Source organism: Notolepis coatsorum (genome assembly GCF_963971535.1).
Source record: "Notolepis coatsorum genome assembly, chromosome: 1".
Classification (NCBI taxonomy): Eukaryota; Metazoa; Chordata; class Actinopteri; order Aulopiformes; family Paralepididae; genus Notolepis; species Notolepis coatsorum.
Genome location: NC_140165.1, coordinates 231,643,996 through 231,657,472, shown reverse-complemented (window position 1 = coordinate 231,657,472; position 13,477 = coordinate 231,643,996). Strand labels below are relative to the sequence as shown.

The 13,477-nt window shown below is 45.0% G+C and overlaps 1 protein-coding gene across 1 annotated transcript in view; it reads left to right on the top strand.

Moving 5' to 3' along the window:
* The window catches only part of abcg1 (ATP-binding cassette, sub-family G (WHITE), member 1), a gene marked incomplete at both ends in the record, with an annotated part of 107,619 nt that overhangs the window by 79,223 nt on the left and 14,919 nt on the right, over nt 1–13,477 (top strand). Inside the window, 5 exons of the mRNA XM_084314618.1 lie at nt 454–577; nt 1,087–1,201; nt 1,285–1,430; nt 1,868–1,969; nt 13,125–13,293. Coding sequence (XP_084170744.1) covers nt 454–577; nt 1,087–1,201; nt 1,285–1,430; nt 1,868–1,969; nt 13,125–13,293 — 656 coding nt within the window. The remainder of the gene's footprint in view (nt 1–453; nt 578–1,086; nt 1,202–1,284; nt 1,431–1,867; nt 1,970–13,124; nt 13,294–13,477) is intronic.

Below are 13,477 nucleotides of genomic sequence, written 5' to 3'. Positions count from 1 at the left end.
TGGGTGTCTATGGCGGTCTACAGCAGTGGGTGTCTATGGCAGTCTACAGCAGTGGGTGTCTATAGCAGTCTACAGCAGTGGGTGTATATGGCAGTCTACAGCAGTGGGTGTCTATGGCAGTCTACAGCAGTGGGTGTATATGGCAGTCTACAGCAGTGGATGTTTATAAAACAGATCATCATTCTGGTGTGTTAAACTATGGATTGGGACCCAAAATGGGTCACAGGTCTTCTCCTGGTGGGCCAGTAATAATATGTGTGTGATATATTTCAGTGAGCCAAGGTCCCGTGATGAGAACATATTTTATATTTGCGTCCCTGACATTTATCATCATCATCATCGTCATCATCGTCATCGTCATCGTCATCGTCATCGTCATCAGTCCTGAGCTATAGTGATCTGAGTGACCTGAAGTGATCTAGTCCTGTCTCTTCCTCCCTCTCCTCCATGCAGTGGGCTGGACAGCTCGTCCTGTTTCCAGGTTGTGTCTCTGCTGAAAGCACTGGCGCTGGGAGGCCGCACTGTGATCTGCACCATCCACCAGCCCAGTGCCAAGCTGTTTGAGCTCTTTGACAAGGTAGGTCAGGGGTTAGCACGCCATTCACATCAGACGTTTTTGAGTTTTACATTAGATTACATTCAAAGTAAAAATTACATTCAGAGTGCAATGTAACAGTTAAGTGCAATAGTAATATACAATGTACAGGTGATTAAACTGGGTATAAAATATATAAATGACTACTACTGAGTAATAGTGCTAATCAGGTGTATGTACAGAGTTGTAGTATTAATATGTACAGTGATACATACAGGTATAAAGACACCATGGTAGTAAGTCATACTGGCCAGCAGTGTGACTAGTAAGAGTGACACACACAGGGAATTGGTATACTGTAATAACTAAATTGGGGAGATAATATCTTATCTTATTATCATATCAAGGTAACCCACATATCAAAACAGGTGAAATGATCCTTTATTGACCTAAATGGTTTTGGGTATGGGTGGCCTCAGTTCCTCTGCCCCTATGTCCTCTCGACATTTCCATGTATGATCCTGATTAGAGCCTCTGATTTCTGTTGCCAGCTGTATGTACTGAGCCAAGGTCAGTGCATCTACAGTGGGAAGGTGGCTAATCTGGTCCCCTACCTGAGTGACCTGGGCCTCAACTGTCCCACCTACCACAACCCTGCTGACTTTGGTAAGACACATCCTCGTCTAGAACACTGCCCCACTGTCTGGTAGTGTGCTAATTCACTGAAAGTCTCCCTGTATCCTCCTCAGTCATGGAGGTGGCCTCTGGGGAGTATGGAGACCAGACGGCCAGGCTGGTGAAGGCCGTACAGGAGAAGAAGTGTGAGAAGGACTACTTGACTGAGATTAATGGAGACACACATCTCAACCCCTTCCTCTGGCAACGCACTGTAGAGGTACACACACAGCCCCTCTCTCTCTCTCTCGCTCTCTCTCGCTCTCGCTCTCTCTCTCTCTCTCTCTCTCTCTCTCTCTCTCTCTCTCTCTCTCTCTCTCTCTCTCTCTCTCTCTCTCTCTCTCTCTCTCTCTCTCTCTCTCTCTCTCTCTCTCTCTCTCTCTCTGTCCACACCCCCCTTTCTCTAAACTAAACATATTTTTTAAACATGCATTTAATTCTTGTCATCATAAAAAAAAGAAAAAATACATAATAAAATATACCAGAGACTTACTTCTTTCACTCTTCTAACCCTGCCTTCTTCTAACTACTGCATCTTTAGTCATCATGAAGTATCTGTAGTCATACGCTCTCTCTCTCTCTCTCTCTCTCTCTCTCTCTCTCTCTCTCTCTCTCTCTCTCTCTCTCTCTCTCTCTCTCTCTTGCTCTCTCTCCCAGGAGTCTTCTACCTCTGAGGGCTGCCACAGTTTCTCTGCTAGCTGCATGACTCAGTTCTCCATCCTCTTCAAGAGGACCATCCTCAGTATCCTGAGAGATTCGGTGAGCACATGCTGCCACCTAGTGGACGTCACTTTGCACTGCGCACACAAACTAAATCGGGCACAAGCAGGTCCAGTAGGGCAGGCAGGCGTGCACACATACGCAGGCAGGCACGTGGCTCGTAACACAGACCCACTCGCACGTATACTGTGTGTGAGCAAACAAACACACACAAAAAGATACACTCACAAGAACACACGTACACAAACACACTTACTGTATGTAATGGTTGTCAGACAAACAGAATGAAGATTCAGCTAATATTAATAATAATAATAATAATAATAATAATAATAATAATAATAATAATAATAATAATAATAATAATAATAATCATAATAATAATAATAATAATAATAATAAATTCAATTTGTACCGCACTTTACATTTGTGAAAATCTCAAAGTGCTAGCTACACTGGGACAGGGAGGGATATACTTACATTAAAATATGTTGTGCGGTAGTGTACATGTATAACAGATGGGTAGATCCAGTGGTATACGTACTATATCAATCTAAAGAAGACAACAGGTCAAAATAATGAAGGTCAATGGTCCTCAACCTTTGGCTCATGACCTCTAGGGATGTCCATCGCCCCCCTCCCCCCACCCTAGCTTGGTCAAGCATAGACAAAATGGTTTGAGCCAATCATTTAATTTCCCAGGATCTTTTCACATGATAAAACCATGTATATGAATTCATGCAGTCTTTAATCTCGAAAGATCATTGAGAGCAAGCCATTATAGATTTAAACTGACCAATGCATACTAAAGTATTGCGCTTTAAAGTTATTTGCAAAACATTCCACGTGTTAGGGGCATAGAAGTTAAAAGCAGATTTTCATAATTCAGTGTAAACTCTGGGAACCTTAACTCATAGACCGCCACGCCTATATGACCAAATTAGGGTTAGCACGCCACCGCTTTAAAGCCAAACTTGCAGGTTAAACCCTACTGATCAATTATGGGTAGTTTACATCATTGGTATATAATTTCATAATACATTTTTTTCCATTTGACGCCGGAAATGCCACTCAGAAATGGTTAAAAAGGTCCACGCACGAATAACATGCACGAGCAAATTAAAAAGCTTATCAGAGCTATCCGGGCCATTACGTCACGTCTGGTATCTTTCCCCTACTGTACTTCTGATCCACTACAAGGAGTTTTGACGAGTGCAGAAAGCTATTTCCTTGATCCAAATGGACGCCTTACAAGACGCAAATGGGTTTAATCGTCTGAGACTTTGATGGACCAGCTACAACTGGTTGAAACAAGGTAGTTATAATGTTTTTAATGTCGTAAAAAAAGAACTACATTTACCACTAGGCAGCCTGTTGTTCAGTACAGCAGCGCTACTGGTCTGTGGGCTGTCGCCTAATCCCCGGGTCATAGTACCAAGCTGGCTATATAGCTCTGGCTAACGTTACCCCGCTAACGTTAGCATTATGGCTACTGTCGTGCATGTAAAAGAGTTTTGGGAATGAGTAAAATGTGTAGGTCCTGTGGGGCAAAGCACTGCACACGCATCATGCAAGCTACGTTAGCTACACGTCGCGGCATGTTGATACGATAGCCCCTTTAGCTGCACTCGGTGGATAGCCCCTTTAGCTGCACTCGGTGGATAGCCCCTTTACATTTACATTTACATTTAGTCATTTAGCTGACGCTTTTATCCAAAGCGACTTACAAGTTCTGTACGACAAGACAGCAAGAAGGGTACAACTCTATCAGCTGAGTAACAATGTTCATCAAGTGTTGCGTGTTACAGTGTAGGTTAGTTTATTTAGCTGCACTCGGTGCATATGTACAACGACATAATGATCAAACACCTTATAACTACTATTGTCGTGTCCATAAGTTCCCTGGCAGAATACTTGGGAGGACAAAGGTATACAAAGAGGAGAGAACCATTTTAATTCGGGCTTTGTTAGGAGTTTCAAGAACGGCGGCTACCAAGCTAAGCTACGTTAGCTGCTAATGTTGTACACAATATGTACAATGACACAATGATCAAACACCTTATAACTACTATTGTCGTGTCCATAAGTTCCCTGGCAGAATACTTGTGAGGACAAAGGTATACAAAGAGGAGAGAACCATTTTAATTCGGGCTTTGTTAGGAGTTTCAAGAACGGCGGCTACCAAGCTAAGCTACATTAGCTGCTAACGTTGTACACAATATGTACAACGACACAATGATCAAACACCTTATAACTACTATTGTCGTGTCCATAAGTTCCCTGGCAGAATACTTGTGAGGACAAAGGTATACAAAGAGGAGAGAACCATTTTAATTCAGGCTTTGTTAGGAGTTTCAAGAACGGCGGCTACCAAGCTAAGCTACGTTAGCTGCTAACGTTGTATACACTATGTACAACGACACAATGATTTACATTATTACAAATATGGTAACGTGGTTGTGGCTGTTACAAATAGTGGTTAGCTTTAGAGATGAATGGCTATGATCACGGAGCAATAGTGTTAGGTGAAACAGATACATTTTCATTCATCACTCCTCGGCTAGTAGTAGCAATGCTCTGCTTCCTGCCACTACCTGCCTGTGACTCTCAGAGCCCCTGCTGCCCTGCACCTGACGTGACGTCAGCATTAAGATGACACACGCACGCTATGAAACATGCAATTAAAATATGCATGTGCATGGAGCTTGTGGTTTGGTCAACAAAATGTTTGATAAAAATGCTAAAAATGGGTCAATTTCGATACTTTTTTCCCCCTCTTCATGAAAGTCAGCGTTGGCCTAGTCACATTGTTTATTGAACAAAAATACAACCTGCAAGTTGGCCTTTAATCAATGGGAGGACGGGGACATTTACGAGTGCTTAAAATATATCTTAAATTATGGCTATGGGTCTAATACCCCCGTCGCTTATCAATGACTTGTTTGCAGTCAACATGTACGAAACGGATTGTTTTTTCATCGGTACATTTCCGTTTATACCGTTTTGAATACGAGTATAGTTTTGGAGATTTCTAGTAATTTCAGAGAAATATGCGATAATAGCCCTTTAGTGGAATACACAAAACACGTTGTCATTTTTCGGCTGATTTATTAATCGTTTTCAAATAAACGCTAGATTATCGATAGTATATGTGTCCTTATGCATGATACAAAAGCGGGCTGAAAAATCGTTTATCCGTGCCTTGCTCAGCGCCAACGGCACGCACACACACACACACACACAGACACGTCGTGATCGCTATGAAAAAAACATCTGATTAACCCAAGACTGGTAACATAGAGTCCGTACCTCACATCAGATGTTCTGCAAAAAGATTAATACAATTCCTGATCGCCATTCCAAATATCGATTGTGTCCATTGATCCAACGTTATAGTCCAAAACACGTAATCCACGCTGCTCCCAGTCCCCCCAGTTAACGTGATACAACGATACTGCATGCCCGAGAAGCAAAACCCGGACCGGACTTTTTTTTTTATGCACATCCCCAGCCAATCCAATGATGTGCAATACCATCCGGGAGACGATAGGCGGCGGTATTTGCCCTTTTGCGAGCTCAGACCCATTCCCAACGATTACATCAGGTTGGATGGATGAAAATGAATGGATATCGCTAATAAAAGAAATAACGATTAAAACCCGACCATCATCGCGATTGGTGTTCAAGCGTCGGCGAGTTAACCTGACTATCACGTGACTGGTGTCCAATAAGTTAAGCATAAGCCAATTGAGTGTGTGTCCAGAGTTCCAGTCCAGTAATGAAGTAATAATAATAATAATAATACAATAACATAGACAATAGGCATAAAATGAGCATACAGTTTTCAGAATAACAGCAATGTATGTAAAGTGCAGACATTAAAATAGGCATACAATTGGCACTATAGGAATCACAGCATATAATTTACATATGCATATATACAGATGCCAACCTTATCATACAGGATACAATGATGGTACCATAACTGTCTCTCTGCCAGAGAGGACCACCCAACCGTATCATACAGGATACAATGATGGTACCATAACGTAAGGTTATGTATATAACCAAGTTCTATGAATACTGGTGACGCTCAGCGTCAGTCTGCACTAACCTCACTTCGTGCCTAGCACTGAATAAAAAACTCCACAATGTACCTTTACATACCGACATCCGTCTGGCCACACCCCTATCCGCTTACCTTCATAAGCAGGTGTGTGGTCACCTACTCGCCTCCTTCCCAAACTTTCACCACAAGGCGAGATCAAGGGCCGCAGTGGCGTCCTGATGCTGAGCGTCACCAGTATTCATAGAACTTGGTTATATACATAACCTTACGTTCTATTTCATTCTGGCCTCCGCTCAGCGTCAGTCTGCACAAGAGGAGCTGAGCGGAAGCCAGAAGCTCGACAAATGTACCCCGCTGAGGCCCCCCACAACCATCAGACCGGAGAGGACCGAGCCCCCCCGACCCTCCCTAATGGAGGGATACCCTCCCTATTGGAGGACGGGAGGGAGACGGATCCGACCGTGCGAAGAGGAACTCGAGCAACTCAACGCACAGGGTGAGCAGACCGTGGCTTGACCCCACGACTATGCACACGCACAACAACAAACCTCGTTACTGCCCCCAAAAATCACGGAGTCAAGAGCAAACTCAACCCTGTGGCAAGGCCGTAGCAGCGGAGCGCGAAGGAAGACCCAGACCCCCTGAAGGGACTGGATCCCCTGTAAAAAAGGGGGGCCAGAGAGGTCAATGACGCCAAGCATCAAGACCTCACCAGGCGGTCACTTAGTGACACCGCTCCCCACATCGCCAGCGTATTCGGATAGGACCCCTCCAAGAGCGGGCCCTTCCCCCCATTAGTACGCCGCCTGGCACACTGACCCTGCAACACAGGCAGTCAGCATGGCCGTAACTTTGAAGCACTCAAAAGGTTAACCATAACGGAAGCAGGCAGCGCACCGGGGAAACCAGGCAGCAGGCTGTAGACCCGAGCCTGGAGCACTGCGGACGAGACAGGCGCCAAAGGGGTCAACTGAAAACAGCCCCCCCGGCGGAAGGGGCGTATGCTGGCATTGTTGCGCACCATGACAAAGCCTCCATAAAAAAAACCCACCCAGAGGGGTCGAGGCAGAGAAGGCTGACACGATTGGCAGACGTCATGAACGTGCAGGGGCACACTCAACCGGGTAACCCGGGAGTTGACTCTGCTCCAACACACCAGGGAATCAACCACCCTCTTGGTACCACAGACGGTGGTTGTTCCTATAACCCCTCAAGAAAAAACTCAAACACACCTGTGGGTATACACCAGCTATACCGCAGTACAAGTGTTTCAGTTTCCAAAAAGGGTTATCCCAGGCCTACGGTTTCAACGAAACATTACTTCGGACCGGGCCCGGCGGCTCGGGAAGCACACAGGGTTACCAAAGGAGGTCCAGAAGACCACCCCAACAGCCCCCTCTTCGCCAAAGCACAAGTCCCTCAGGGTACCAGAACAGCAGATCTGCGTCCCCGGCGGACAACGGGTTAACTGACCTGGACCAGCGCGACCAGAACCAGTCCTGTGCCCTAACCACGCCGACATGCCCACTCCAGGAGAGGGGGTAGGTATGCGTGTCGATCTAAAACATGAAAAGAGGGCGCCACCCAGACGGTCCCATTTGTACCGCGCTCAGTGGCCCACCCCAAGGGCGTGAGACCCCTCTACCTATGTTTTGATCTATTCCGTTAACATCCCCCAGATATGAACGAGAATTCATCAAGACAACCTAGTAAACTGGCGCTCAGAAGAGACAAACTCCATCCCAGTTGCCCTATAAAAACGCTGTTTTAATAACGAGCAACCAAGGCGTACTAGCCCCCTGCGTGATTCCTATCAGAAACACCCCAAGCCAGCACTATGTACGCGTCGAGACCCAAACACATCAATGGATAGTCTAGCAAGACACCAGACATTGTTCCTCCAAGTCGCCTGGGAGAACGACAAGGAGCCGTCGTGCTTCATGTTCTTTCCTCTTTTTATTTAAAAAAGAAAGAAACACAGACTGACATGAATCCCACGTGACGCAGCTGAGGGTAATTTTTTTTTCATTTTTACATCCCGCCACCCTCGCCACAGGGAGGAGACGGGAATCCCCAGAGAGACTTCCCACGTGAGCTGTATAGATTGAAAAGAAATATTGCAACATTGAGCTATGTAACACTTGGGTTAGGGCTCTCCGAGGAGGAGGCACTGAACCAATACACACTCAATAATCGAATTGAATCGAATACACACACAATAGAGCAGAACTCCTTTTTTTGAAGTTCTACTCACCTTGACAATCTGAGGAGGAGGCTCTGAACTCTGAGGAGGCTCCCTCACTGGGAAGGAGAGTCCGAACTCACAGAAGGCACTTCTCCCTGAGGAGGAGCTTCGTGAGGAGGAGCTCTGACAACTCCCTGAAACAGATCAATAACATGGACCTGAACAACCCACGGAAGTCTTACCAATAGAGACACGCTCAGTGCCGTACTCTATGGCGGGGAAATTTCCGCGGTGCACACGCCCAATATTTCAGGGCGTGGGACCAGGAAACTCCCCCCCCCCCCCACCCTGTAACGTGCCGAACAGCAACGTGACAGGAACCTTGAAGGACACTGGGTTTTAACCCCTGACCAATCAGAAAAGGGGAGGAAAGGATTACCAGTTCACCCCTTTACGACCCCTCACCCCTGATACGATGTAATGACAAGTAGAGCATGACACAGTCATAGCATGCCACATGAAGCATCTAACAGCTTCACATAGCTCATGTGCTAACCTGCTGCTAAAGGAAAAAACACAGAACAGAAGAGCCCCGGTCCCGACTTACACATGTGCTTCTGTGGGCCAAAACTTACCCCGTTGTAGATCACAACGACACACACAACCCTTCATCACAACAAAAAATGGCAAAGTACACTCTTACTACAGAGGAACGCCGTTTTTCATAACGAGAGAAGACAGAAGTCCTCGATTATGTAATGACCACAGACCTTGCTAAGCACACATGATAAGTGACCAAACAACCTTTTCTTTAGCACAACCCCAGCAACTTAAGCTGAGTGTTACATCGTATCCCCACAAACACAGTGACACAATATATTGTAACCAAACATGTCTGAGAGGAGGGGGGGGGAAGCCCCAGGGAAACCGGGGGGTCACCCCTCCTATCTTACCCTTGATACGACCAAGGCGAACAGGCACCTCTGTTAATGTGTGAACATGCTGTTCATTGTCATCACAGGCTGAGAAAAAAGATTCATTCCTCAATCACATGTCACTAAGCATAGCTTCACAGGTTTAACTAACCCTCTTAGTTGTGAGTTCACCCACGGTACAACGTTACATGAACACACATGTTCTCATCACAACCAACCAGTTCATTTTTACACATGTAAAAAACAACGCCGATTTACTACAGAGAGAAAAGCTATACCAGTGACAAGACAATTCACACACAACACGCGTCGTATCCTCAATGTATTGCAGCAACACATGTTTTGGAAACATCGTTATTACAAAACATTTAGAAGGGAAGAAAAGAAGAAGTGTTTAAAGTCCGGTCAGGACTCCTACCTTCACCCTGAGCGCCGGCCGAGAGAACTGCCACACTGGTTAACGGGACACCGAGTTGAACCCAGCATCTCCTGCGTTGGTGACGAGGGTATGTCCGCTACGCCACCCAGCCGCCGTTCTCCATGTTGACGAAGTCCTCGCTGGCACTGGCACCCGGGTGTAGGGTCGACTAACATCCTCTGTCAAAGATGACGTCGTAGTCAGAGTGTTTAAGGCATGTTATAGTCACAGTAACGTTTCAACAGTGTAGCATTAAGCTAACAGCCGTCCAACTGATAGCAACAAGCTAACGTTTACTAGCCTAGTAAACACAACGAGCTAGCGCCGCAGCTAACAGCTGACTGGCTAACACAGTAGGCCACAAACTAGCACGCCAGCTAAGCAGCTATCACCTGAACTGTACACAACGACATAATAAGCCACACTTCAGACAGGCCGCCCCCTGAGTCCCTCCCCATCCTAAGAGGGAAGAGAAAAAGAAATGTCAAACACAGTTTTCAACTGTGATTTACCAGACATACAGCGGAGCCAGCACAATTCCCATCCGGGCTGCAGCCGACTTGAGCATGGAACTCCCGATAATGAAGATCCTATGCCCACATTTCCTCGTTAGGGTGTACTTCCACATTTATGTGAAAGGTGGGGCCTGCACGGGACAGAGAAGCATCCGCTCGTCCAGAGAATCCCGGGTTTTAACCAAGTCTCGGTCGCGGCCCACTAGGTTGACCATCATGGGCGTCAGACCAAGATCCTCCGTCCGCCGCTTAAGAAGCCGAGCAGAGGACCCCAGTCCGGGGTCGGCGTTCGTAAAATTGTCAGCTAACCCCCATAGCATAAGCTGACAACCAGCGCTCGCAAGCAAAACAGTACTCACCCCACACGGAAGCACTCAGTTTCTCACAACAGCCGGTGCCTCCCACAGTCCAGCTGTATGACCGGAGGGCCAATACCCATCCAGCCGCAGTATGTCAGCGGCGCGAGCCCCTAATACGAAAAAGCCGGTGGAGGTCAGAATGATCATCATCTTCCAGACACTCCAGTGACGAAGACAATATCGCCGTATTTTCTCGAAAATAGTGAGAGAGAAAATAAAGATATAATGTCAATGTATCTTCCCGTTATTTTGTTTTCCAACTTTCTTCAACTAAACAACCTCGTCAAGTGTGGGTATCTACCAAGGCACTTCCTTGTGGTGAAAGTGAAGAAGGAGGCGAGTAGGTGACCACACACCTGCTTATGAAGGTAAGCGGATAGGGGTGTGGCCAGACGGATGTCGGTATGTAAAGGTACATTGTGGTGTTTTTTATTCAGTGCTAGGCACGAAGTGAGGTTAGTGCAGACTGATGCTGAGCGGAGGCCAGAATGAAATAGAACTGTCTCTCTGCCAGAGAGGACCACCCAACCTTATCATACAGGATACAATGATGGAACCATAACTGTCTCTCTGCCAGAGAGGACCACCCAACCTTATCATCAGCGGTGCGTTCCTGATATCAACTGTGATTGCACGCACGCTAATGGCGCCACGTGCGCGCGCGCTCCCGGCGCGTGAGTGCGCTCCCGCGCATGCGCATAAATGTCCCCTCGCTTGAGCACAGACTAAAGACAGTGCCTAATTGCCTCTACGAATGGAATGTAACACATATCATTCACAAGTTAGGTGTGAATGTATCTGAGAACATATTTAACACACCTGACGACCGGCGCTATTGATATGCAAAGTAGCCCAGGTGGGTACTTATAGCGAGTTGGCGAGTGCAGCGCATTCCTGTGTGCGTGCATGCGCTTCTGCTCAAATCTTTACTCAAATCTTACTCTGCACGGAGTGCAATCTCGTCCCATGAGCAACGCATGCCTGCTTATCATACAGGATACAATGATGGGTACCATAACTGTCTCTCTGCCAGAGAGGACCGGACCACCCAACCTTATCATACAGCAGTGGTCACCAACCCGTCGATCGCGATCGACTGGTCGGTCTTTGAGACCTTCCCTGTAGATCTTTCCCTGATTTTTTTTTTTTTTTTTTTTTAATATATATTTTTTTTTATATCTTTCTCTGAGAGTCCACATTACAGTTCTACTTTTGTTTTGATGTGAAAGGTGATGCTGCATAAGATTACTGCACTTAGCACTGACTGAGAAAGTACATAATACAGTTCTACTTTGACAAACATATTTACAATTAGCATTTTCTAATGTTAATAATATGAGAGTCCACATTACAGTTCTACTTTTGTTTTGATGTGAAAAGTGATGCTGCATAAGAGGACTGCACTTAGCACTGACTGAAAAAGTACATATTACAGTTCTACTTTATAAAATGCTAATTGTAAATATGTTTGTCAATGTTAATAATATGAGAAAGTCCACATTACAGTTCTACTTTTGTTTTGATGTGAAAAGTGATGCTGCATAAGATGACTGCACTTAGCACTGACTGAGAAAGTACATATTACAGTTCTACTTTGACGTTTTAATGTTGGACCAAAGCATTGCATGTAATTAGAATACAGGCAAATAAAAGTAATTTAGTTTAAAGTACAATCTTGGCTGTCTTTTTCTCTCAACGCTTCACAAAAAAAAAAGTGATCTTGGGCTTAAAAAGGTTGGTGACCACTGTCATACAGGATATCAAAAGTCATAAACATTCACAGTAAAAAATGACCACATTTTCAGATGGGTCTGAGGTTAGGGTTTGGGCTTTCTACCAGGGTAAATTCATTTTATTTGGGTCAATTGAAAATATAAATGGAGGCCGTGATTCGTTGGCTAATGATGTCATTTACTCTAAATTATATCTTAAAGACCATAGTTTCAGCCTCTAGATGTCACTAGAGTGCCACCAAAACAACAGACTGAAATGTCATTATTGACGTTGACTGATACAACTCTCAAACTAGGATCAAATATGAATCAAGATCTAATAATATCATACCAATCTTACCACTAGAAATGTTGTCGGAAACATATTTTAGATTTGACTTTTGGTAGGAAAAGAGAAAGTTGACAAGTGAATGGGCTGCCATTTTATTTTTGAAATGCTCAATAATATATGTATTTGTAATAAAGAGGGAGGGGTCAGATAAACACTTGTAGTGGGTCTTAAGTGATGATTGAGAGGGCTTATGTTTGTATTGTTATTTCATGTAATAAAATGTATTTAACCTTTATTGACCAGGTTTGTCCCATTGACATCCAGGATCTCTTTTACAAGGGAGAACCAAGAATAGCAGAAACACAGAGTTTCAAAATAAACACATACGTCATTACAGATAAAAGTAACATTACAACATGATCACATAAAACATTTGCACACAGAAAACCTGGTTACAATAGGCTTCACCATCAGCCTTAAATACATTCATACATTAATATCAGACTTTGAATTTGAAGATTGTTCCAAGCAGTACCTAAAAAAAACCCAAAAGCTTACATTTCTTTTTAAATTTCTTTTTATAATCATACCATACATTTAATAAGTTATAGGGCCACCATTTAGTGCCAAACGTTTTTAATATTTGAACTTTGAACAAAAGGTTCCTGCCTGGATTGATTGATTGGTTGGTTGATTGATCTTCCTGCAGGTTTTGACCCATTTGCGGATCATGTCTCACATTGGGATCGGCGTCCTCATCGGCCTGCTCTACCTGGGCATCGGGAACGAAGCCAAGAAGGTCCTCAGCAATTCAGGGTTCCTGTTCTTCTCCATGCTGTTCCTCATGTTCGCTGCTCTCATGCCAACCGTGTTGACATGTGAGTTCTGTCCACCCGTCTAGCTTTGTTTGGCCTTTGGTGTTTTTCTGTGCTCAGAAGGAGCACCTCTACAACCGCTCTGGTTGGTTGGTTTTAGATGCTACCTCTATAACCGCTCTGGTTGGTTGGTTTTAGATGCTACCTCTATAACCGCTCTGGTTGGTTGGTTTTAGATGCTACCTCT